The sequence below is a fragment of the Ixodes scapularis genome, unplaced genomic scaffold (assembly GCF_016920785.2).
Source record: "Ixodes scapularis isolate PalLabHiFi unplaced genomic scaffold, ASM1692078v2 PGA_scaffold10__122_contigs__length_95168666, whole genome shotgun sequence".
Lineage (NCBI taxonomy): Eukaryota > Metazoa > Arthropoda > Arachnida > Ixodida > Ixodidae > Ixodes > Ixodes scapularis.
This window is the reverse complement of record NW_024609836.1, coordinates 36,308,579-36,331,244: the sequence shown is the minus strand read 5'-3', so window position 1 is coordinate 36,331,244 and position 22,666 is coordinate 36,308,579. Positions and strand designations below refer to the sequence as shown.

General features: G+C 45.5%; 1 protein-coding gene across 1 annotated transcript; it reads right to left on the bottom strand.

The window, feature by feature from the left end:
• Positions 1–1,151: 1,151 nt before the first annotated feature.
• Positions 1,152–22,331, bottom strand: LOC8033874. Its single transcript, XM_029986645.3, has 4 exons — positions 22,310–22,331; positions 13,797–13,938; positions 9,636–10,017; positions 1,152–1,445 (listed from the first exon to the last, which is right to left on the bottom strand). Exons 1-4 carry the CDS (start codon positions 22,329–22,331, stop codon positions 1,152–1,154), a joined length of 840 nt encoding a protein of 279 aa, XP_029842505.3.
• Between the last annotated feature and the right edge of the window lie 335 nt (positions 22,332–22,666).

Below are 22,666 nucleotides of genomic sequence, written 5' to 3'. Positions count from 1 at the left end.
ACAAATGGCCGGGCCTGGACGAAATGATAAGAAGACGACTAACTCGGACACATTCAAAGGCAGAACAACTTTGCGCAGAGGTCGCGGGTCAGTTTTTATTTTTAAATAACGTCGTACGCACGCTCGGCGTGCGCGGCCGAACACTCGCAATGGCGCCATCTTAAAACGGTGCTCGAATGCAGACTACCACTTCACGGGATGTCGATTTCACCTATAAAGTATAGCGGTTAAACCATTGTTAAACCGGGAAATTGACGTCTCGTGACATCACTTTCCCCCTCCGAATTTATCGGGGAAATCGACATCACAGGATTCAGTATTCGGAAGTTGTGTATTGCTTTTCTTATTATTGTTTAGTTATTTAATGATAATGAATTTATTATAGACGATCGTTTTTGGCAATTTTTATGGTAATGTTTTTGTTACTTTTAATTTTAAATAGCATTAAATTATGTAAAATGTAAAATACAATAAGTATAAATTAGTGATATTTGAGATTAGAAATGTATTTAATTAATTTGAGAAATTAGCGGGAACCTTCGAGCACCTGCTGTGGTCTAGTAAGAGCTAGGCCGCAGAGGCGCTCGCACTAACGTCAAGTAGCCTTCGTGGAGGATTTGGTCTTCCCGTCCGGTCCAACAGACATTCTAGGACGACACCTTGCGCTTGATCTTAGACTGCGCTTGAGTCGGGCTTCGAGGTGCACACCTGACTTTGCCTCTCTCTTTCAGTGTGTGTGTGTGTGTGTGTGCGTGTGTGTGTGTGTGTGTGTGTGTGTACGTGTGTGTGTACGTGTGTGCGTGTGCGTGCGTGCGTGCGTGCGTGTGCGCGTGTGTGTGTGTATGTGTGTGTGTGTCATGTGCCAAGACGTCCATTTCTCGTTGCTATTGACGCGTTCTCCTTTCTTTTTTTTCTGTTTTCCTTGCGCAATCAACGTGTTTCAGTGGAGGAATGTGCGCCTCGTTACGACATCATGTTGCCTCGAGTAACGTGACGTAAATTTCTTCGAGGTGGTTCTGTGAGGTCGTAGTTTACGCTCAACACAGTCTATGATGCGTGGTCTTTGTTAGCATAATCAAGTTCGTGTCTTTTTTATTCTTTTATTTTATGAGATATCGTTTTTTTTTTTACGTCTTTTAGGTGCTTAGTTCCTACTGTAAAGGGAACGGCGTTATAAACTTCTTTGGTCGCGTCGAAGTCGCGGGCGTCGCTCGTCTGGAGCTCTCCAACTCGTACGTAAAGACCCTGGAGTCGTGGGTGGCGACCTTCCTGAAGAAACCTTCGGCCTCAAAGCTGACAGTAAAACGATCGATGATGGTCAGGTTGGCATCTATATGGGCCAAGACGGAGGCAGGGAAGAACCAGAGATGGTGATCGTCGACTTTCCGGTCGAACCAGACGGCAAACCGTCCTCTGACAATTACCGTGGCTGTCCAAGGAAAGTCCTACAAGGAAAGTCGAGGTGTTGGTTAAATTATATTCTCAGAAAAAATAAAAATAAAAAAAGGTCGATGTATTGTTTCATATAGAAAGCAGCCCTTGGTACACATGTTTCTTCAGAAGAAAGGAAACTTTACCCCGACAGTCGAGAAGCGAAGTTTCTTCCACCTCTGCATCTCAGTATGGCAGCCCCGAATTGAGGCAATCTGTACCTCAATATTGCTCAACGAGAACGCAACGTATATTGGCGGCGTCTGCACAGAACGCTGCCGCGATTCAACCGAAAATACTTGGCATAGTTTTCACACGGTCCCCCAGTGGCTGCAAGCAGCTATCGCAACAAAAGCAGTCAGCTGCTTGGCACATACCTAAACAGGTCACTGCTTTCGGGCTAGGGGAACACCAAATAGAAGCATAACACGAACTCTTAACGAATTGTATTTATTCCCAAAGCCAGCTTCTTGCGCAGGTAAGTAACGAAACGTGAGTTTAAATGCAGTCCCCCAGTCTTCTCGTTCCCAACACTGTGATATTAATCGGATACGACCTAATCCCGGCCACTCCGCGCACTTCACGACTTATTTTGCTATTCCTCGAGCCACAATTTTTTTCGCGAGCACAGCGCGCCACCGAGAAGTGCAAAAGCCTCTGTCAAAACAGCGATTTCATAGTAGCCTATTTTGCTTCCTATTGCACGGTAACCAGAAAAATATCGCTAAGCGTGATTTGTGGAAGAAGGTTAAATCATTCGACACCAAATGGCAGGGTCAAGCAGAGTAACTTGAAATAGCCAGGCTAGTTGGCGCTAAGTACCGCCCACTTCATAAACGGCAAAAATAATATTGCTTGCTCGCAGTGCAGCCATTGTGCTTCGTACAACCTTATCAAACACACTTGTACAGTTTGCTAATCTCGTAAATTTAATGCCGACGTTACTAGAACAAGTAAGTTGGGAAACTTCCATAGGAGCCTGCTTCAAAAAAGTAGCTCCAATCCGTACTCCAGAACCGAACTTGACGCGATCGCAACGCCGCCATTTTACCCTCAGCGGCCACTCCGGAAAATGCAAGGCTGCTCGTATCGGTTCACCCGAGTCAGGCAGGATCTGGGGGCGCTAGAGTTGTTGTATAGGCTCCCTACAGGGCTCGTATGTTTTCCATGCGCTGCCGCGATTCACAGAGATCCGTTTACGTAAGGAGCAAAATCCAACTGCCGTGCAGGAAAGACACCGATACTGCCGCTTCGCCGACGTTGGACGCGCCCCGGCGTATTTTCCCCTGCTTTTGTCCCCCTCCTCCTTTCCTCTCTTCACGAAGAAGAGGATAAGAAGCGCGCCGCTAATGCATGGCGCCGCTTTTCGCCGAATTCAGTCACGTGACGAGCAGTCCCGAGTCGTGTAGGAAAGCCAGCACTACGGGGACGAACGACCAAATCTAGAGGACGCTAGAGTTCCTGTACAGGAACTCCAGAGGACGCCATCTCGCAGTGTCATCTCGCGGAAACTATGTAAAGCAACTTTCATGTTTTGACTCGCCACTAAAGGGCGGCGCTGTAATCGTATCCAGTTTAGAGTTCCTCTATAGACGCTTTGCAGCAGCTGTGCATGGGCGCCGCCATAACTAACCTTCAGTTTTTGTTTCCTCTTATTTCGTTTATTACCCTTCATCATTACCATAACAGGCCAGGTTATTGCCATATTAGATTCAACTGTGTCCTTTTCTAAAGCATCGGATTTAGTAGAGGATCGTCAACTACCGTTTCAGTTGCTCGCCATCTCGGTAAGACAAGAGAAGGTCAGCAATGGCGGCTGTAATTTGGCGCGTGTGTAAAGCGTCTATAGACCATTCCATTCAGCGCTCTCTGGGCGGCACCATTTTCTTCGACAGCAGCGCCCCCTCCATACATCCGGGAAATTCAGCGGGTTCGGCGGGGTAAAACGAGAGAGAGGGCACGCGCCCGACTCCGCTAGCAGACGACAAAACGGGAGGTTGCCATCCTCCATCTTTGGGCTGTATCGGCGGGCTGTACGGAACATCGAACTCTCGCTCGTGGCTGCCGTTGTTAAGTGGTTCGCGTTCTTATAATAGTTGTGGCTACTCCCAAATCAGCCTAGAGCTCTCTGTTGTTCTACTTCGGTAAATGATCAACGGACATATCTTTTTTCCGTTACTTAAATAGCAGTTGAGTCAGCCGGCAGTACTACCCTCAACTACTGCGTGTATTGCGGCAGCAGAGCACGTTTTTATTTATTATTTCAGACTTCCACTCATGGTCGCTAAAGGCCTACACCAGCACGAACTTTTTATAGTAAAAAAGGTACAGTCACCGGATTCACTTTTCGCCGGAGAGGCCGGCCAGTCTGAGACAGTTTTCCCTATTTTTTTTTTTATTATTTGCACGCAGATAATAGCGCAATGGGACTCTGCTAGTCTTTTTTATCTAGCATAGTAATACACGATAACTGGCATACCAAAATCTGCGCGTCTGCGCTTGAAATTCCCAAAATGACGCTCTTTTAAACAGAGCTTGGACGCCAGTCGGATGCTATAGTCGGTTACAAGTCAAGAAGGTAGGAGAAGCTCCTCCCACAAGTGTGATGCGCCCGTTTCAAATCTCTCCGCAGCCGAAAGAAAAGTTCACTGGAAACGCTCCTTGTTCCGCTTCAATGGATTCCCACTTGTCTCCGATCCCACTTTTTAAGAAAGCGACCTTTGTATTCATCGGAGAGGGAACCGAGCCCCTGAAAGCGGCCTTTGTATCAATCGGAGGGGGAAGCTAATCCCCGAAAGTCGTATTTGTTTCCATCGGAGGGGGAAAACTCTAATCTCCCTCTCGCGGCTTCCACAATGCTAAGTCAAAGTCGAAAGATAAAGCAAATATGTACAGAAAGGCAAGACCCTCCTCGCGCGTTGGTCGCGACGTCACGGAAACGGTGGGACGCTATTGGATGCGGAGGTGGCGGAGGGATATCCGATTCCCTTTGAGGGGCATTTGCCGCTACCTTCTTAACCTGTAACTGACTACTGCCCATTCGGCGGAGCAGACGACATTCGGGCGAGAGGCGGAGGGCATTTTTTTTTCTCTTTTTACCCTCTCTGCTATGACCCTAATGGAACGGTCTATAGCTACCTACGGTAGCAGAGTTGCGCATTCAGTCTCGGCGGGTGGCCGTAGCGCCGGCTTTCCTGCAGGCCCTGGATGCTTTGCTTCTCACGTGACTAAATTAGGCGAATAGCGGCGCCGCGCGCGCCGCCGCGCATGGAAGGCAGAAAAAGAGCAGAAGGAGGCGAAAGCAGGGGAACATACGTCGGGGCACTAGCAACGTCGGCGAAGCGACCGTAAAGGTGCCTTTCTTGCACGGCGCCGGATGCTTTGGTCCTCACGTGAAGGATCTCGGCGAATAGCGGCGTGGCGGCGCGGGGAAAACAAATGCGCAACTCTGCTCCCCCTTCGGGGGAGCATATCAAGGTACTCTAATCCAGTTCGGTCTCAGTGGACGTGAGCGATCCGGGCCCCAACTCAGTGTTTCAGTAACGTTGTATATTCCGCAGAAGCGGCCGAAACTGATAACAGAGCCGTCTAACGAGGAAACCGATTATACTACGAAAATTGAAGCGGCTCTCCCTGTGACTGCTGCCACTACCATATAGAACTATCATTTAACCTCTTCGTTTCTTTCTTTGTCGCCCTCAGTTTCAATTTTATGACATTGTTGTTAGTCGGCTTATGATTTGACTAGACCTGCATAGCGGTTATTATCCTTCATAAGTCGGCGTGGCACGTTTATCATGAGGCGCTGCCTTAGCCCGATTGACGTCCAAAAGTTTCTGTAAAATATTAAAAAAAAGATAAAATGAAAAACTAGCGGTAACATTTTTAATCCCCGAAACACTAATTGGTCACTGCTTTGAACCTGGAAGTCTAAACGTATGAAATGGACTGCTGTGTGACCTTCCAGACTGCGCCGGCACTTGACGCACGCCATCTGTGTAACCACTACTCGCGCATTATATTTAACACTGGAGCACACTCTTGTATATATTTCGCGTATCACAACCTACAAAAACATTAGCTGAATATTCTATACCGGGTGTTTCAGCGAGGGCTTTCAAGAATCCCTAAAAATAGTTTTGTTAAGGACAACAAAATCATTCGGGGAACAAATAGCGACCTAACATTTAGCACTGAAGACGCGGCGGCACGCGGCAGCAAATCCTGCCTTTCTTGGTCGCAAAGTTGCCATAACGCCTCTGCTTGGACAGTTAGGGGGGCGGCCATCTTAGTCCATTGCACGTGGCACTGTTGGCGCTGCTTCAGAACTTTTAACTGCTCCGTGGCAAACAGTGGCAAACAGGTCAATATAACCTAAATGCTCTGTGAATTTAGACTGGGAGACTGTATGCCAGGTGGCCTGTTCTGTCGCTGACACTTAATCAGCTTAACAGTTTTTGTTATACAACGCGTGGGACGCGTCTAACAACGAAACAGCAAGAAGATGAGGGTGGAGGCGGAACTTCTTTCCCGTCTGCTTCGAGGAGAAAAGTGTCTCGTTTCTCCCTTCTTGTCTCCGCTAGGCAGCACGTCAGTAAAGAAAAAGAAAATGCGTCGTTACAATTTTTGTTTTTGTTTGATTAGAGTGTATGACTAAGGCATTGTGTTTTTTGTGGGTCCGTATTGTTATGTTTTTACCTCAAAGAGTTTTAAAATCTGACTAAATAAAAAAAATGTGATTCACTCTAGTTTAATTCGAGCAATAATGTGCTAAATATAATAATATACAAGTTGTTTTAACACAAAATGCGTTTTATCATACACTTTCCACGAGAACACCATTACGTCCTACCGCTATGCTCATGTGATGGCCACGCTCAACAGTAGGATCAAATACCGTGGAAGCCAATACTGGCAGCTCCCGCGGAAAACGGGCGAAAAGTGATTGCAGCGCCCCTGGCGAGCTCGGAGTCTCCGCTGGCAGACAAATTCTCCAAAATGCATTGGTTTTGCCTATCTCCGTGCGAGGTGACCAACGAAAAAAAATTGTCACGGACATTCGCTGGTTTGAAAGTTAAAAAATGGCTGCCAGCTCATGAGTGAAAGACATTCTCTTCCCGTGGGAAAGATGTTACAGCTTTCTGGGTGCAATTTCGGAGTTCTCCCGAAGAAAACATTCTGTCACAACTTATGTAAGCCAAGCAAAACACGAATGTATGCCTTCGCGCTGTTTCGTGAAAAAGGGAAATGTACAAACGTTTCAGAACATAGCTTCGTTTCAACTTTATTGTTCTTATCAGTCAATTCGTTTTGTCGTTGCAATTCCCATTTCTCATGAGTGTCTTGCTTATAACCGTTTCGTCGAACAGGCGAGCTGGCTAATCCCGTTAAGATCGTCTCCGGATGAAGAAGCAGAAGTCAATTTCGAAACCACGTACGTTACGGCGATGTCAGTATGCTCCGAAAGAAGGCGTTGTGCATACGCAAAGCTGATGCGATTATAGATTAACAAAAGAGGAGTTACAAAAAAAGCAGACTTCTCGCGCTTGCAAAGAAAGAAGGGGAGAGCGTCGTAGCCCCGCGAAAACAGATGATTTCAGTCACGTTATTTACAGTGCACAAATTCCGATTGTTAGCGCGGGGACGACCAACATCTTCTGCTTCGCTGCTTCTTTACTTCTACGATAAAGGCCGACACCCGTTGAACCGTCTCCACTCTTTTCATTTTTGAGTCTTCTTTCTTTTATATTTGTGAGGCGACGGCACTCTGCCGCGTTATTTCTTCCTTCTGCTTATATGTTGCTGTGTATATTTTTTGTTTGCTTTTTGCTTTTTTTTTGCCCGACGTGTAAACAATCGCGTATCCTTGCTTTGTTTGGCTTAGTTTTTACTCCCTTTCCTCGCTTCGGCGCTTACTACCCCCGGTTCGTCTGCGCTAGGCCCGGGCATTTTGAGGGCCGTCTGCAACTTTGCTGTTGTTGTTGTTGTTTTCTTCCACTGTCGTCTCCGATAACCTCCTATTTTCGCCTTCGATTGAGTTTCTAATCCAAAATCGCCATACGTGCTTTTTGATATTTATTAAATATATTAAGAAGTGTAAGCTCGTTACCTATTTTTATTCGAATTTTATTTGTGTACTCCGGCCGGCACGTCTGCTACGGGTCATCGTTTGTTGATCAACCGGCCGCATTCAAGAACAAGTTTGTGCGATGTGGTGCCTACCATTGCAAGAACAAGTTTGTGCGATGTGGTGGAAAACCTTTCTTCTGCTTCCTACGTCAACCTACGGACACCTACGTCAACAAGTACTTGAATGCACTTTTAAACTGCCTCGTCAAGCGAGCGAACGAACAACCCGCCAAAGTCACTGGAAAAAAAAATTCGAAAGCAAAAAAAGGTTACTCACTGCTAGCACATATAGAAGATTGCTGCCTGCGACCAAAACATTTCTGCGACTCTTTTTTAACGGGCAGTGTGAGCTGCACTACGTTATTTATTTCCCCTGTTTTGTTTTTAGTTCGTACCTACGCCGCGAATGCAAATAAAGAAATGTACAACAAGCAGCTGAAAAAAAAAAAGGGTCGCTTTCTTCTTTTTTTATTAGTTTCGTCTGTTGCTTCCGCTTTGTTTGTCGTGAACTCAACACCGGTGGCGACCACCAGCTATTCATTTGCTGCTTTCCATTTTTCTTTCTTTTTTTTTTTATAAGCGCCGCAACGATCGTCGTCGTTGAAATAGTTTTTTGCTAGCTTCTTTGTTTTATTCGCCGTTGTTCGCTTCTCTTTCCCGTTTCTTCTTATTTTCGTCGGGAATGGCGACACCATTTTTTCTGCAAAGTTCGGTAAGTGTTTGCACGTTCATTCTTATCCTTACTTTTTGTTTTGTTTTTATGCTCCAGCAGCTCGTGCGCTTGCTCTGCTAATATTAACGTGTCGTTTTTGCATGTTTTAACGATTACGATGTAGTTCGAGTAGCTAAACGCCTTTTTTCCGCTTCCCAGACGCGTTTCAAACGCGTGTGATCCCCTGAGAGGCGTTTGAGACCGCTAAATAAACTGCTTTATCTTTGTTTATGCGCGCGTTGTTATTCGATTGTCGTTGCAGTTGCGATCAGTAGATTCCGCTTTGCAAGCGAACTGACCGTAATAAATTGTTTCTGCTGTTAGGGTGACGATACGGGGCTTGTAAAGCTCGAGGACGTCGCGGAGCCTATACTTTTCCATTGCGACGACTGCTCCAGTAGACTCCGAGTCCGCTAGAGGCGCCACTGTCACGTTCGCCGCCGCTCCTATGTGTTTTCGGAGGAGTTTCCAGTATTGGCGAAGCTATATTGTATTTGGTAGGATATTTACAGTGTGTTTCTCGAAGCGCGGGCCAAATCGCTCCTGCAAAAATACGCATCGCTCAGAAAAAAGATTAACGCCTTATTGGTTTCTGCCAAAGGGCCTATTTTGAAAACACTAATAGCATTCAGTTTCTCTCACTTATGTTTCACTAGTTAAATTGAGCTTGGGACATTTCTCCAGTAAGTTGTTGCTGCGCATGCCTACATCCCCCCTCTTGACATGCACCCCCGGTCACCATTTTCGGAGGGCGCCGTCCCTCTGCCTGCGCGACCGACTTATTCACCGCCTGTCTTTGTGGGTATTTCGTCTCTTTTTCGATTCGTTTTCGAGAGACGGTAGTACGGGGCATAGAAAGCAATAAAAACAGATACAACGGCGTGATGCCGATGCGTTTTGACACGCAAAGTCCGGTTGGACTCTTTTTGTTTGTAGTTAGCTGACAACTCCCAAGGTGGCGCTCATTACTGGAATAGGGCACTTGGACGTGCAGGGTCGAACATTAGGATACAACGTGAATTATATGCGGGGAAGAAATTCAGATAACAAAGCATGTTATTATGAAAGGTAAAGGGCTCAGCCACCCACTGAACAGCTGTAAAAAGTGGAGTTCAGTAAATGAGCATTAGATGCGTAACAGTGAAAATCAAGGGTCAGACAGAGGTATAATATCTCAATGAATTGAATAAAAACATAATTTAGTCCGGAGCTATAGGTATTATTTGGTAATATCTCGCAGGCCACCGCCCTATTTAAGAGCAACAGCCGCTATACATCCATGCATCCATCCATATATCCAGGTTCGTTACTCTTTTTCATCCCACCGAATGCCACGTGTTTCATCACTAAACATTTAACTTACCACGACATTGTTGATGACGTACCACGTGACTTGAACCGTCTTGTTACTCGGCACGGCCACCTTGACCTCGATTTTCAACGTTTCGATCTTGGTGTGTATGTCACTCTTCGTCTTGCTGAGGCTGTACTGGAAGCTATACGAGCCGCCTACACTAGCAATAAGAGGTGCTCCGATAGAAAAGGTGGTTTTGTAGTTCGTCTGGAATCCCTTCACCAACTTGGAGGCAGCAGACTCTGTGTTTGTGTAGGAATGCGATACGCTGTATATTGCATCCGTCCTCTGTCTGTTTGTAAACGTGGTGGTGTAGACCTGTGTGGGTTGTCTGTGTTCCCCGATGGCATCTCCAAACTCCATGTTAGTCGCTGTCACGGTCAGCTTGAACCTGGAACAGAAAGTGTAAGAGCCATGCTGCAGCGTGGTCATATTTTTTTTTTAAGAAGGATATTTAGGCCCTCGGCTTAAATAGCATTCGATGTAATGTATGAAAATTACGATGTCAGTACACTTTGTGGGCTACCTGGTGATCCAAGGCGTTGGACCACGGTTTCCGCATGTAAATCCTCTGTACTAAATTTCACCGCGAAAAGTGGAAGTGCAATCTGCCACGCGAGTGCCGCTAAACCGCTAATAAAAGTGCGGCATCGCGTATGCGTAAGGGGTTCTTCGGTCGCGGCGTGCGTCGCTCCCAGTAAATAAATGACTACGTGTTTTTGAACCAGCGTGTTAAAGGAATTCTCCGAAGCGGATAGCAGCTAGCAAAATCCCACACTGGCACCAACTCGGGTTTTGCTACTCGTCGGGGAGGGTGGCAGCGAACAGGTTTCACTTTTGCATTTTACTTTGTCATTTTGTCAGCAGCGAAAGCCCACAGTTTACTTCACTGGACGCTGAACTACGTATTTTCAGGCATCCTGTGCTGCGTTGTCACCCAACGACGAGCAAAATCGTCCCCTCATCCTCCAAACGTTGCCCATATCACCTGATCTGCCACGTGCTGCCTCACACCAATTATCCTGCGCATCTACTAGTCAACGACCGGCTGCATTAACGAAGCGGCAGCATAAATGGGGACCATCGTCGACGTACCCACCCAAGGGAGGTACCGCCAGACGAGAGAGCCTGAGGACAAGACAAATTTCAGCAGGGTGTCGACCAGGTTGCGAAGACACACAGATGTGATGGTCGGGAATTTATGGAAGCTCATGTGGCAACAGGCCAACGCACACTCGACCATGTGAAACTTGCTGAGCGTCCTATAGGGTCAATGACTGGGGAAAACCGGTACAAGAAAGACCCTACAGGTTCTGGCGCTGGCGGCCAACGAAACGCCAGAAGCAACAGCGGAGAGACTGTGTGCCCTGTACGCCCCTGCAGATGCATCGGGAAGTCCGGGGATACAGAACACAATATCGGGGCCTTTGGATGCCCTTTTCACCCTCCAGGACCTTTAAAGTGCCCTCGGAAATGTGGGAAAAAGATATAAACTGCAATAAGGTACTGCGGTGGGCTAGTTGGTTCATACTTAGTGTTTGAACAGCGCAATCTTCCTGTCGTCTTTGCGCTGTTCAAACACTAAATGGGAAAAAGAGTGCAGCCAGATTTGACGGAATTCCGCACCAGGCATTCACGAAACTCACGAGGCCCAAGATTCCTTTGTCAAATGGTTGAACACTATATGGAACACCGGGGACGTCTGTAACGAGTTTAAGTAGCAATGTTGGTTCCTCTGTTTAAGGAAGGGAAACTGCCATGAAAGGCGGAGTCATACTACCCAGTTTCACTAACTTCGTTCATCAGCAAGTCATTCGAGAGGATGGTGCAAGCGCGGATATGCTGGTGCCCTGATAAGTATCAATGTCTCCCGAACTGCATGACCGTTTTTAGGAGGGTGCTGGCAGCCCAATACATTATCTTGAACCTAACGAGTGATATGGAGGGCAAGTGCAGGCGGAGGAGCACGACTGTCTATTGGAAACACCAGCATGAAAATCAAACTGGCCCAGCTGGTAACTAAGCTGGTCAATCTCGTCAATGTGGTCGTCAAACTGTTTAACTGGCGATCAAGCTGGTTTAAGCTGGGCAAGCTAGAATTTAAGCTAGTCAGTCTGGTTTAAGTAAAAACCAGCATGGTCTAACTAGAATCTGATTTTAGATTCAATCTGGTGTAGCTGCAAGCCAGTCTGGTCCTAACTGGTCAAACTGGTTTTCCATGAAGCTAATGTGGTCATGCTGGGGACAAGCTGGTTATTCTGGGGGACAAGATGGTGAATCTGGTCGAGCTAAAAATCGTGGTGGTCAAGCTGGTCATGCTGGGAGCGCGCACGCCAAGGTCGGCTAGAGATAGCCGAACTGGCATTGCTGGGAGCGCGCGCGGCAAGGTCGGCTTAGGCTGGAACGAGGCCATGTCCTGGTCTTTGTCCTTTCTTTTTTGGTAGACAACCGGGCGCGTCAGGTGCGCTGCAAGCTACCTTTGTGTGCGAGAAAAAAGAGAGAGAGAAAGTGGTAGGAACGGAAAATTTGAGACGCGTTTGGCTATCTTGGGCAGATTTTCGAAGGGACGGCTGTGCGCGCGTTGTTTGGAGACTACTTGAACGACGGTGCAAGCGAAGCGGGTTTTGAGGAGACAGCGAGCTGCAGTCCGTTCAGTGCGGGAAGATGTCGGACGTCCCTACTGAGGCGTCGCTTCGTGTCTTCGAACGTGTGTGCGCTCCTGAATGACGATGGTGCCGAGGAGTATCGCCAATGTCATCCAAGCCACACGGATTTCCTTGCCTCTGCCGACCACGCAAGTTGCCGCTTCGCCCCATCACTGGCGGGACCCAGGTTCGCTTCTCTCATCCGTGTAGCATTTTCTTTATATAACATTATTACGCTCGAAGTTTGAATATGCAGCCCCCATCTGGGATCTCCCGGTGCGGATTGCCTTGTTGACTTTATCGAATCCATACAAAACACTTGGGAGACTAAAATCCAAACGAAACGTTTGGAAGCACTGCGCTTCTCTGTGACTTCATATTTTTACCTCCAACGATCGTTTTGGTTCGTGATAACCACCGTAGGTATCGTAGTTTATTTTCCAAAGTAAAGGTATATAAATGGTGTTTAAAAGTACAGTGTTGTTTTACCTCAAGATTAAACTACGCATTGCCGAACGCTCATTCTCTGTCCAAATATAGCGCTAACTGTCCGAACCAGGTGCCAAAGTTGTGGAACCAATAACTATCTTATTCAAACGTTATAATTTAGTTTCTAAAATTATCAGTGCAGAAATGGCGGCGAAACAGAGACAGAGGACGAGGTTCGACGGTTCTCAGAATGAGGCTCGACGATGTGTAGTTCATTTTTGCGGTGAAAAAAAAACAAAACCTGTAAATGGGACAGCTTTGCAAATATACTGCCCGACCATGTTATCGCAAGTAATGATCGACTGTTTTGCTGTCTGTCCCCTTGAATGGAAGGGTGGCCACAAGACAATACGGGTGAATATATAAAGAGGTTACAGCTAATGTTACGCGTCAAAACTAGCCGGAATCAGGCGCCCGCACATAGACAGCTAAACCTTTTAACGAATGTGCAGTGAAGGTCAGTTCTACTTTATGAAATATCAAGGCCTATAGAACTCTTCCTGTATAAAATAAAACCAACAAAACCTCCAAAGTCAAAGGCGGGCGTGTCTGCAGACGACCGAGTTAGCGTTGAATTTAACTTATGACGTGATTCCTCGAAAGGCGCAGCGAGCGGGCCATGCACTCTGCTCTCCGCTCACTGCGCCTATCGGGAGCTTTCGCGATAAGTTAGAGTCATCGCTAAATCGCTCACCTGCGAAAACGTCCGTCGTTGACCTTGCCAAGTTTCTTGGCTTCATTTTATACAGGAAGAGTTCTTAACGCCTTGATATTTTGTAAGGCGAAACTGACCGCCTCAATGAACATTCATTAAAAAAACATTCTAGCCTTCAATGTGCGGGTGCCTATGTTTCTGGATCGTTTTACAGCATCAGATCCACTAAACCCATCTTATAGTTTTTCTACTGAGCAAGATAGAAGGAACCTTCGTGTGTCTGAGCACATGTTTGAAATGCGTGCACAGTACGTAAGGTTTGGATTTTCATAAGCGGGGTACTGGTTTAAGTGATATGCGTTGAAACGTAATTTATCGTACCTTTTGTACACCCCGCGCTCCTGCATCAGAGCATGCTCTGCCGAGATGTCAACAAAATCTACGGAGGTTTCGTGTCGAGCTGCGAAATGATCCGCGTATCTTTTGACGGTCTTCTCCAGGTCGAATATAAACTGTGACTCCTCTGTAGAAAATGCAAATTTGTCATTCAATTATTGTTTCTTGTGGCAGTTACTAACAACTGAACAATCGCGGGCGTGGCGATTCCCGGGCATATCATTATCTCTACGCAGCCAATGAAATTGCAGCATTCGCCGATAAGAATGTCAATGAACGAATCACGAGGCCAGGGTCACGAACACATGATAAACCACGCCGTGTTTTTCTGAGGCTGCCAGCGACTTTAATTATAGTGTAAATGGTCGTGAGAAGGAAGCAGATACGCTCAGTTTTCTTTTTTTTTCGCCTGTGTATAGAAACAAACTACAGCATTTAGGAAGTATTTTAGCGAGACAACTGCGTCAATAATTTACAATTTAAGCTAAAAAAAGTGTTACTGGAACATACATGGGAACCGAGTAGCCGCTGCAACAACCGCTTGTCTCACGTCAGAATCGTAAATGCACCGACCCGCCCCAACTGCACATTTGGCTATTTATATTTTTTAACGTTTAAATAAATAAATAGAAACAAAACAAAACAGAATGACTTCGTAAATCCGGTCGCCTCATTTTTATAAGGGTAGCATGTACCATGGACGTACCAACCCGGGGGGGGGGGGGGGGGGGGGGGCAAGGTGGGACTTTGCCCCCCCAGTTCTCAGAGTGGGGGGCAAGGCATGTGTTTTGCCCCCCCCCCCCTCCCCCCTGAAACGGCCGCCACTGGGCCGGGCAAACACTGGCCGGCGGCGCCCAAGGAATACCAAGGGCACTGGCACCCGACTCGCGCGGGCATATTTTTAAGGCGCAGGCGATACAAACCCTAGCAACGGCGCTCACGCCGAATTGGCTGGTTCGTAGAGCCTTGCTCCACGAACAAGGCTTCACGGTCCTCTTGCAGAATCCATCCGCGAGACGTGGGCCGGACGGGCCTTCCGGACCAGGACGTAGGCCCTCACACAAAATAAAGTTTCGCTGGCTTGGTTGGAGATAGGCGCTGCCGCCGTCAACATAGTCAGCGGATACAATGCGAGTTTCCGAAAAGGTAGCGTAACTTAGTGGTGAGATGTCTGATTCACACGTATCAGACTCGGCTTCTACTTATGGTGTGGGCTTACCTCTTTTTTTTTCCTCGAACAATTTGTTTTGTCGAGGCATTTGGCGATATTTACGACATCTCTATTTTTTTTTAAATTAACACAAAAAAACGAAAGTTGTTGACGAAACATCGCTGAACTGTCGTATGGGACTCTATTTACGGAAGTGCATGGGGGACAGCGGGGGGGGGGGGGGGGAGGTTGGATTGCCGACGGGACCATGCAAGGCGGCGTGTACGGGGGGAGGGGGGGTACGTGCTAAGTGGGTTAATAGATTTGCAGTTAACACCCGCACACTGTCGCCGCGCAGCGGCGTGAACGCAGGCGCGGGGGTGTCTTACTGCGCTTCGAGTGATACACGCGCCGTCCGAATGTGAAATTTTAGTTCCCGCGCGTTGCCGAGTAGCCCATGGCGTGAGCGTCGTTGCTAGGGGGTCTATCGCCTGCGCCGTAAAAGGAGCCAGTGACCAAGGCGCCCGGTGCGCATACACAATTGGCCCTCCCCTCCCCCCCCTCCCCCCCACTCTTTTACAGCGCCTACACGCACACACGCCGTAAAAGTTAGTGATGGACCGAATCTGCCGAACTTCAGATTCGGCAAAGTTCCGCACATGCCGATATTTTGAAGGAAAGTTCGGCAAAAATTTGGCAAATGTCTGCGCACGCGCACGAACGCGACGGGGCCATGCATCGCAAATGGACGCCGCGTAGTCGAGCGGTTACCATGGCACAGTTTCTTTCCTCTTCTTTCTTTATTTCTTTCTTTCCGGATTGACCGGGAGGTGGACAGAGACTAAAGGCGTGATGCCTGACGAGGTCTCTGTCCCCTTTACAACCATCGGTTACGGCAAGATGTGGAGTAGGCTACGCGGTAACTGTGCGTTTGTGAGCTTTTGCGAGTGTGGTTCTCTTCGATATTTTCTGCCTCAAGAACAGAAGATCGACCAGTAATTTACTCCGTTCACTGCGCAAGTGACAAATGATGCGGTGCATTCTGGATAACGTGATTTTCATTTGACCTCTCCATTGATGCAACGAGGTAGTTGAGACATTGACTGGCAACTGACAATTACGCTCAGTGTGTGCAGCCCACTGCCGACAAACGGGGCAGAGTCACGACAGCTTGCCAGAATGTATGGGATGCATCTGGCATCCCCGTCATTTTCTGAGACATGTTTTCTCGCTTCGTTCCTCTCCTTTTTACATACTTTCTGTAGTGTGTATATTCTGTACATTTATTTGTCTGTTTTGTTTCTTCATATGTGGTGGCGGGCTGGCAGCAGACATGCAGGGGTTATCCAAAAAAAGTAATTAAGTTAATTTACTGAGTATTAGCATCAAAAGTAATTTGAGTAGAGTAGAAATCACTGAAATGAAAAGTAATTCAGTCAATTACTAATCACCGTAAAAAAGTAGCGAATTACTTTTCAAGTTACTTTTATTTTTTTTTCTATGCTAACAAGAAAGTAGTTACATAGGTTTTGATGCGTGAGCGAAATTCTGCGAGCCGAATATAAAGCGGCTTGTGTTTTCACAGAAATACTTTAATAGCTGGTTCTTCTTCTGCGTGCCTAATTGTTGTGTATTTCTTTTTGGCCAAGGATGTTCTGCGGATGTACCATTTCACTTTTGAGGTTTACCACTGCCTGAGCTTCATTTTGCAGACAGTGTTTGATTGCTTACAATGTTGCGTACAGGACGTCTAAAAACTACTTGGAAGTTCAAAGTAAATGAGAGGTTATGTACTCCAAGTAAAGTAGTAAGTACACCGAATGGCAATGTACTTGAAGTAAAGTACTATAAATGCAATGTACTTCCAAAGTAAAGTTGAAGTACTTTTTACACTCTTTCAGAGTGCCCTTTCATTTCTTATACAACGTTTTTTTGTTTTGTTTTTTTAATTGGCCGGTATGCATTGTTTTAGAGGAAATCGGAGGTGCATCAGTTTTTTTCGGAAAGAACGGCGAATTCGGAAATACATCAGTTTTTCTTTTTTTTTTTTTTTGAGGGGGGGGGGGAGGGGGGGGGGACAGGCGGCAACTAGTACGCCATAGAGTGATTGCTTTATTCTCGCTGCCGAACCATTTAACACAATCAACTTTTAAATCACTTATTTCTATCGGTTTTATAGCCGGCATTTCTTCACTAAGAAAAATGACCAGATGACGTTTCGAAAGAGCAGAAGCTATACAGGAGCACTAGATTAACTTCAGAACGGGTGCTGCACTTTGTTACCTCCCCTGGGTGAGGATGCAGTGTGTGCACTTCCTGTAGTGGGCAAGAATTCCTACCATGGAGAAAAGCGGGGACAAGCCCTTTCTTCAAATGCGTCAAATCTCCATGAGCTTTGGGACATAGAAAAACGCCAGTCTTCTGCGCTAATCCCACAGTTACTCGGCCTCTCTTGCGTCGTGTCTGTTCGCTCCCCGCGCATTGTAGAAGTGTTGTTCCAGTGGGGGGCTCGTTAAAATTTTGGGGGGTTTTGGACTATCTAAATCACTTTCTTCCTCCCCCTCCCCCTTTTCTACGCCATATGCTTCCCCTCTGCAAATATCAGCTGATCTTCCAACATCTTTTCTCGGTTGATAGGCAAAACAACCACTAAAATTAGAAAGTAATTTGTAATTTGAGTGGAAGTCACTCGGAAAAGTAGTTAAAAAAACTAATAATTACCAGAATATAAATGTAATTCAAAGTTACTAAACTACCCAGAAAATTTAACTACAGTAACTTGAGAAAGTAGTTAAACTACGTACAAGTCTGGCTGGCAGGCGCTCTGCGTAAGAGTTTTCACCTATCTGCCTAGCCCCGCACACCATCACATAGGCCAATAAAGGTGTAGTTTTACTGCAGAGGAGAAATCAGCAGGGTCCAAGATGGGGACAATGAAGGATGGGGGGACTGTTCCAGTCGCTGATGGCTTGAGGAATAAATGATCGATTGAAAGCGTTAGTAGCGCCAGAAATGCGTTTGATGATGCAGGCGTTGTTGAGGCCAGAAGATGTTTGGTCGGGGGGTAATAAAGTGGTTTTGAGGCCGGAAATGTGATAGTAGAGCTTATGGATAAGGCACAGCTGGGAGTCTTTCCTGCGAAGCTGCAAATGGGACATGGTTAGTTGAGGTTTTAGCGCCGAGACACTGGAAAAAAAGTCATAAGTGGATGAAATGAAGCGAGCAGCTCTGTTCTCAACTGCCTCTAGGGTGTTGGCGAGGTACAGTTCATGCGGATTCCAGATGGTTGAAGCATATTCTAATTTTGGTCCGACGTACGTGTCAAAGGTGGAGCTCTTCTTAAGTTACGTATGAATATTCCAAGAGTTTGAGATGAATCGGCAGTAATGGCTTCAATGTGGTTATTCCAGGAAAGGTCAGATGTTAGTCTTACACCAAGGTATTTATATACAGTAGCGGTCTCAATCAGATCGGACTCCAAGAAGTAATTGAATGACAGGGTGTTTTTTTCCTGGTGAAGTGAATTAGTTTTCATTTATACTTGTTTAATGACATCATCCACTTTTTGCACCAATTGTTAATTTTATCTAGATTTTTCTGAAGCTGGTTATTATTTTGCACACAAGTCACTTTGTTATAGATGACACAGTCGTCGGCGAAAAAGCGTATTTTTGAAGAAATCCCAATGGGAATGTAATTAATAAATATTAAAAAGAGTAAGGGCCCAAGTAGGAACACCTGGGGAACATCAGAATATACATTTCTTAAGGAAGATTCATGATCATTAAGGCACGTGAGCTGTACACGGGAAAAAAGAAAGTCACGAATTCATGCAAACGGTTATTGGTCGAGGCAAAGAGATGATAGTTTAGAAAGAAGGCGTTGATGGAAAACACAGTCAAACGCTTTGGAAAAAAAACTGCGTCAGTCTGGACGTAACATTCAAGGTTAGTGTGCAAGTCTTGGATGAAGTCGCAGAGCTGTGTTTCGCAGGAAAGTACCTTTTCAAAACCGTGCTGTTGTTTAAAAAAAAAAAAGAGAGATGATAGGTGCCTCATCATATTGGAGTAGAGTATATACTCAAGTAGTTTGGAAGATATTGAAGTTAAAGAAATAGGGCGATAATTAGATGCGGAAGAGCGTCTGCCCTGTTTAAAGACTGGGATTACCCTTGCCACCTTCGAGTCAGATGGAAGGCAGCTTTGAGATAAGGACTGATTAAAGATGAGTTTCAAATACTCACTAAAAATAACACTGGCGTTTTTTTTTTTTAATTTTAGAGTTGGTGTTTTCGGTTCCAGCGGACGAAGTAAGTTTTAGTTTATCAATCACTTTTTTAATACCGGTGGAGCTGACGTTTGTAGGATGCATGCGCTCCTAAAGCTCTTAAGGGGGAGTGGGGACGGAGTCCAAGCACTCGTTAGTAAACACTATTGAAAAGTGTTCGTTAAGCACAGAACCATCATGCTCGGCGTTGCACATCCGACCATTCCTAACTCTCCCCATCTTCCTAAACGTCCGTGTGCGTCCTAACACCAGAAACCGGAATTTGAAAGGTTAAAAACGGCACGTTGCGCATATGAAACACGCACTTTCATGCAAAGCTGACGTCAAGTGACTCAAATCGAAAAACATGCATATTTACGATATTGTTATCTCTTCTTGTGAAGGCTCAGCAACCGTTACATTCGTTTTCGCGCACGAAACGGTGACTCCCAGAGAAAGTAAGGACGCAGTGATTGCCTTTATTTTAACAATGTAAACACGCTTGCTGATGCCTGATGTGCGCTGATGAAGCCTCAAAATCAAAACTCTCGTAGCGTGATTCGTGACTGCGCCGGCTACTACCCAACCTCGTTGTCACGCCACTTTCTGCAAGAAAACACTAAAATTGCCAGCAAACACACAAAAGCGACATCGATACAATTATCTTGTAGAATATCACCTTATTTAGTCATAACTGTTTTAATAGGCACTACATGTTGTATTTATTTTATGAAGAAAAAACAAAATTGTTTTCGTGAAATAAAATATCAATGTTAAGTCTAGACATTGCATTTTTGCCGAATCATTGCTAAATCTTTAAAAAAGTTCGACAAAAGTCGCGCCGAATTTTCGATTCGGCAAAAGTTCGGTCCATCACTAGTAAAAATATGCGACCCGGGGATTAAGGGGGGGGGGGGGGGGTCTGGTTTGCCTCCCCCCCCCCCCTCAACATCAAGTTGGTGCGCCACTGGAATGTATGATGAGTTGCGACTGAAATCCATCCCACGCAAAACGAGCGATGCTATGGTTTTCGTTTCATAGAAGCACAATGAGCATGTTTGATTGTCTAAAGAAGACAAATCTGGTAGTTTAGAACTTTTTTACACAAACTTAACCCAGTAATTTTTGTCTAAATCTTACAATTAATTTTCAGAACTCGTGCTTCTCAAGTTCAAACCGCGGTATTGCCGGATTCGACATAATAAAGACGACGCTAGGGGGAAAAGGGCAGAAACTAGGAAAGCTTAAGTGGAGAGGAGTGACCACCTCTCCATAGCGGCTTTTCTCGTGCACGCCCTTTTCCTTCGTGCACTGTCTCTCTTGTGTTGTACCTGACTACGTAGGCCACTGTGCAGCACCATCTTGCCATTAAACGCACTAGGGAAAACGCAGCGAAGCCACCGGTCTTCAAACCCTAGGGCGCCCTAGTGTTTAAAGACTGCTGGCTTCGCTGCGTTTCCATAGGAGTTCAGCCTTTTTCTTTCTCTACTTCTTCCTCAAGCAAGTTCGCTCTTTGCAAATTTTACAAAACAAATTCACACTCTGTGGAAAACGCTGCACAAAATGGTAGCGCGATAGGTTAAGACAACGAATTTCGCGGTCGATTTAAAGGGCCTGGCGGCTTTTTGAGACACCCTGTAGGACCCATCGCTACCAACGCTCTCAAACCGATAGAGTCAATCAATCAGCGCCAAAAGTGCTACATCGCGGCGCTCGTCACATCTGTGCAATTTCTATTACCGGCTAAACCAATCATGCAGAGCAATCGCGCCGGAATCCTGCGTTTTTTTTTTGTTTGATTGATTCGTTTAGTCGGTGGTACCACATGAACAAAACCGACGCACGATGCACTTTTGGTGCTGCTTGATTCTCTCGATCGGGTCGTAGCCTCGGCTGCTATCGAACTTAAAACGAGGTATAGTGGTGTGGATTGGAGACACATTTTGAGTACGCATCCGTTGAAGGATGATGAGAGTCGAACATGTCTTATGAAATGGTTGCAGGTTCCGATCTTGAATACGCAACTTTTTTTATCACGTAATCCCCGGTTTTTCGGCACATATTTGAATTGTAAGCAGACACTGTTCACTTAAGCGCTGCTTGTATTGAGTAGTACGACGTATCGAAATACTCTTGGTTTAATATAAATACAACTCACCTGCTGCAATGACCACCTGAAGGAAAATAAATCATTGGTTAGGTCACTTCCGTTGTATTTGGGTGAATAAACAGCGATAATAAAGGGAACAAGCACGCGAAATCGTATTGATTCAAATACAGGGGTTTATGTGAATATGAGGTTTTTTATGTAAATCAAATAGAAAGCAAATATCTGATTTGTTGCACTTCCAGCACCACCAGTGGAATGTCGGGAACAACTCTAATGTTTATAGAAATTTCCGAAAGTGAAACAAACGACGAACATAAAGATTTAAAAGGACTCCCAGTTAATACTTACTCCGTTACAAAATATTAACCAACCGTTGTTCTAACTTCTAATATACTTTGCCTCCCCGCTCAATGCTGTGATTCACTTTCTGAATTTTGTTTTTAAATTTTATCGAGCGTTTAAAAACACGAACTTATTTTGATTTGATTTAGTAATTGCAAACTGATGAGTTATAAACAAATCGTTAAAAAGGAAGTATGTGACCCTGTCTGGAAACCTCAGAAAATTTTACAGACAAAACACAAAAATAAAAAGTAATTACTGAACTACTTTTTGAAATAATACGAATTACTTTTTAATTACAGCTGAGCCGTAAAAACTGTTCACCAAAACGCGGAGTTCGAAACAGCTAGCGTCAAAACATAATGACACTCGCTAAGTTTTCATAAACTGAAAGGCCACAAAAAAGCCTTTTAAGATATAATTTTTTACTTCTTTTTACACATATTTACTCTTATTTACTAAATGCTGTGACCAGGTGCTACTGTCCCGTCAAAATGTTAACTTCTTTTGCCCTAGCTCCTCAGACATTTTCCGTCTTAAATATAAAATTCATCCATTCATTGTTTTGTCCCACTTAGGGCATCACAGCAGGAAGAGTTGAAAATGAAGACAGATTTCAAGATTAAGTACCTGAAAAGTTGAAAGTTGCCATGGTTAATATGTTAAAGAAATAGTGAAGGTAAACAGGTTCCAGTCTCTTGCAGTAAGAACAAAAATAATAAGTGATAGTGAAGAAATTTTTAAATCAGAACGGATCGTCTCGTTTCGGAGACAGATATAGTGTGGCGTCACCAGGAAATTCTTGTGAATTCTTGTAATGTCCTTGAAAACGACATAGAACAATTTTAGCCTAAGGTTGTTTTTTTTTTTTTTGGGGGGGGGGGGGGGGGGGCAGGCATTAATGTCCAGATTAGTTCGTCTCATTTTCCGATAAAAAAAAAAACATGTATAACGTTTCCCAACTGCCCCAACTAGCTATCTTACCAT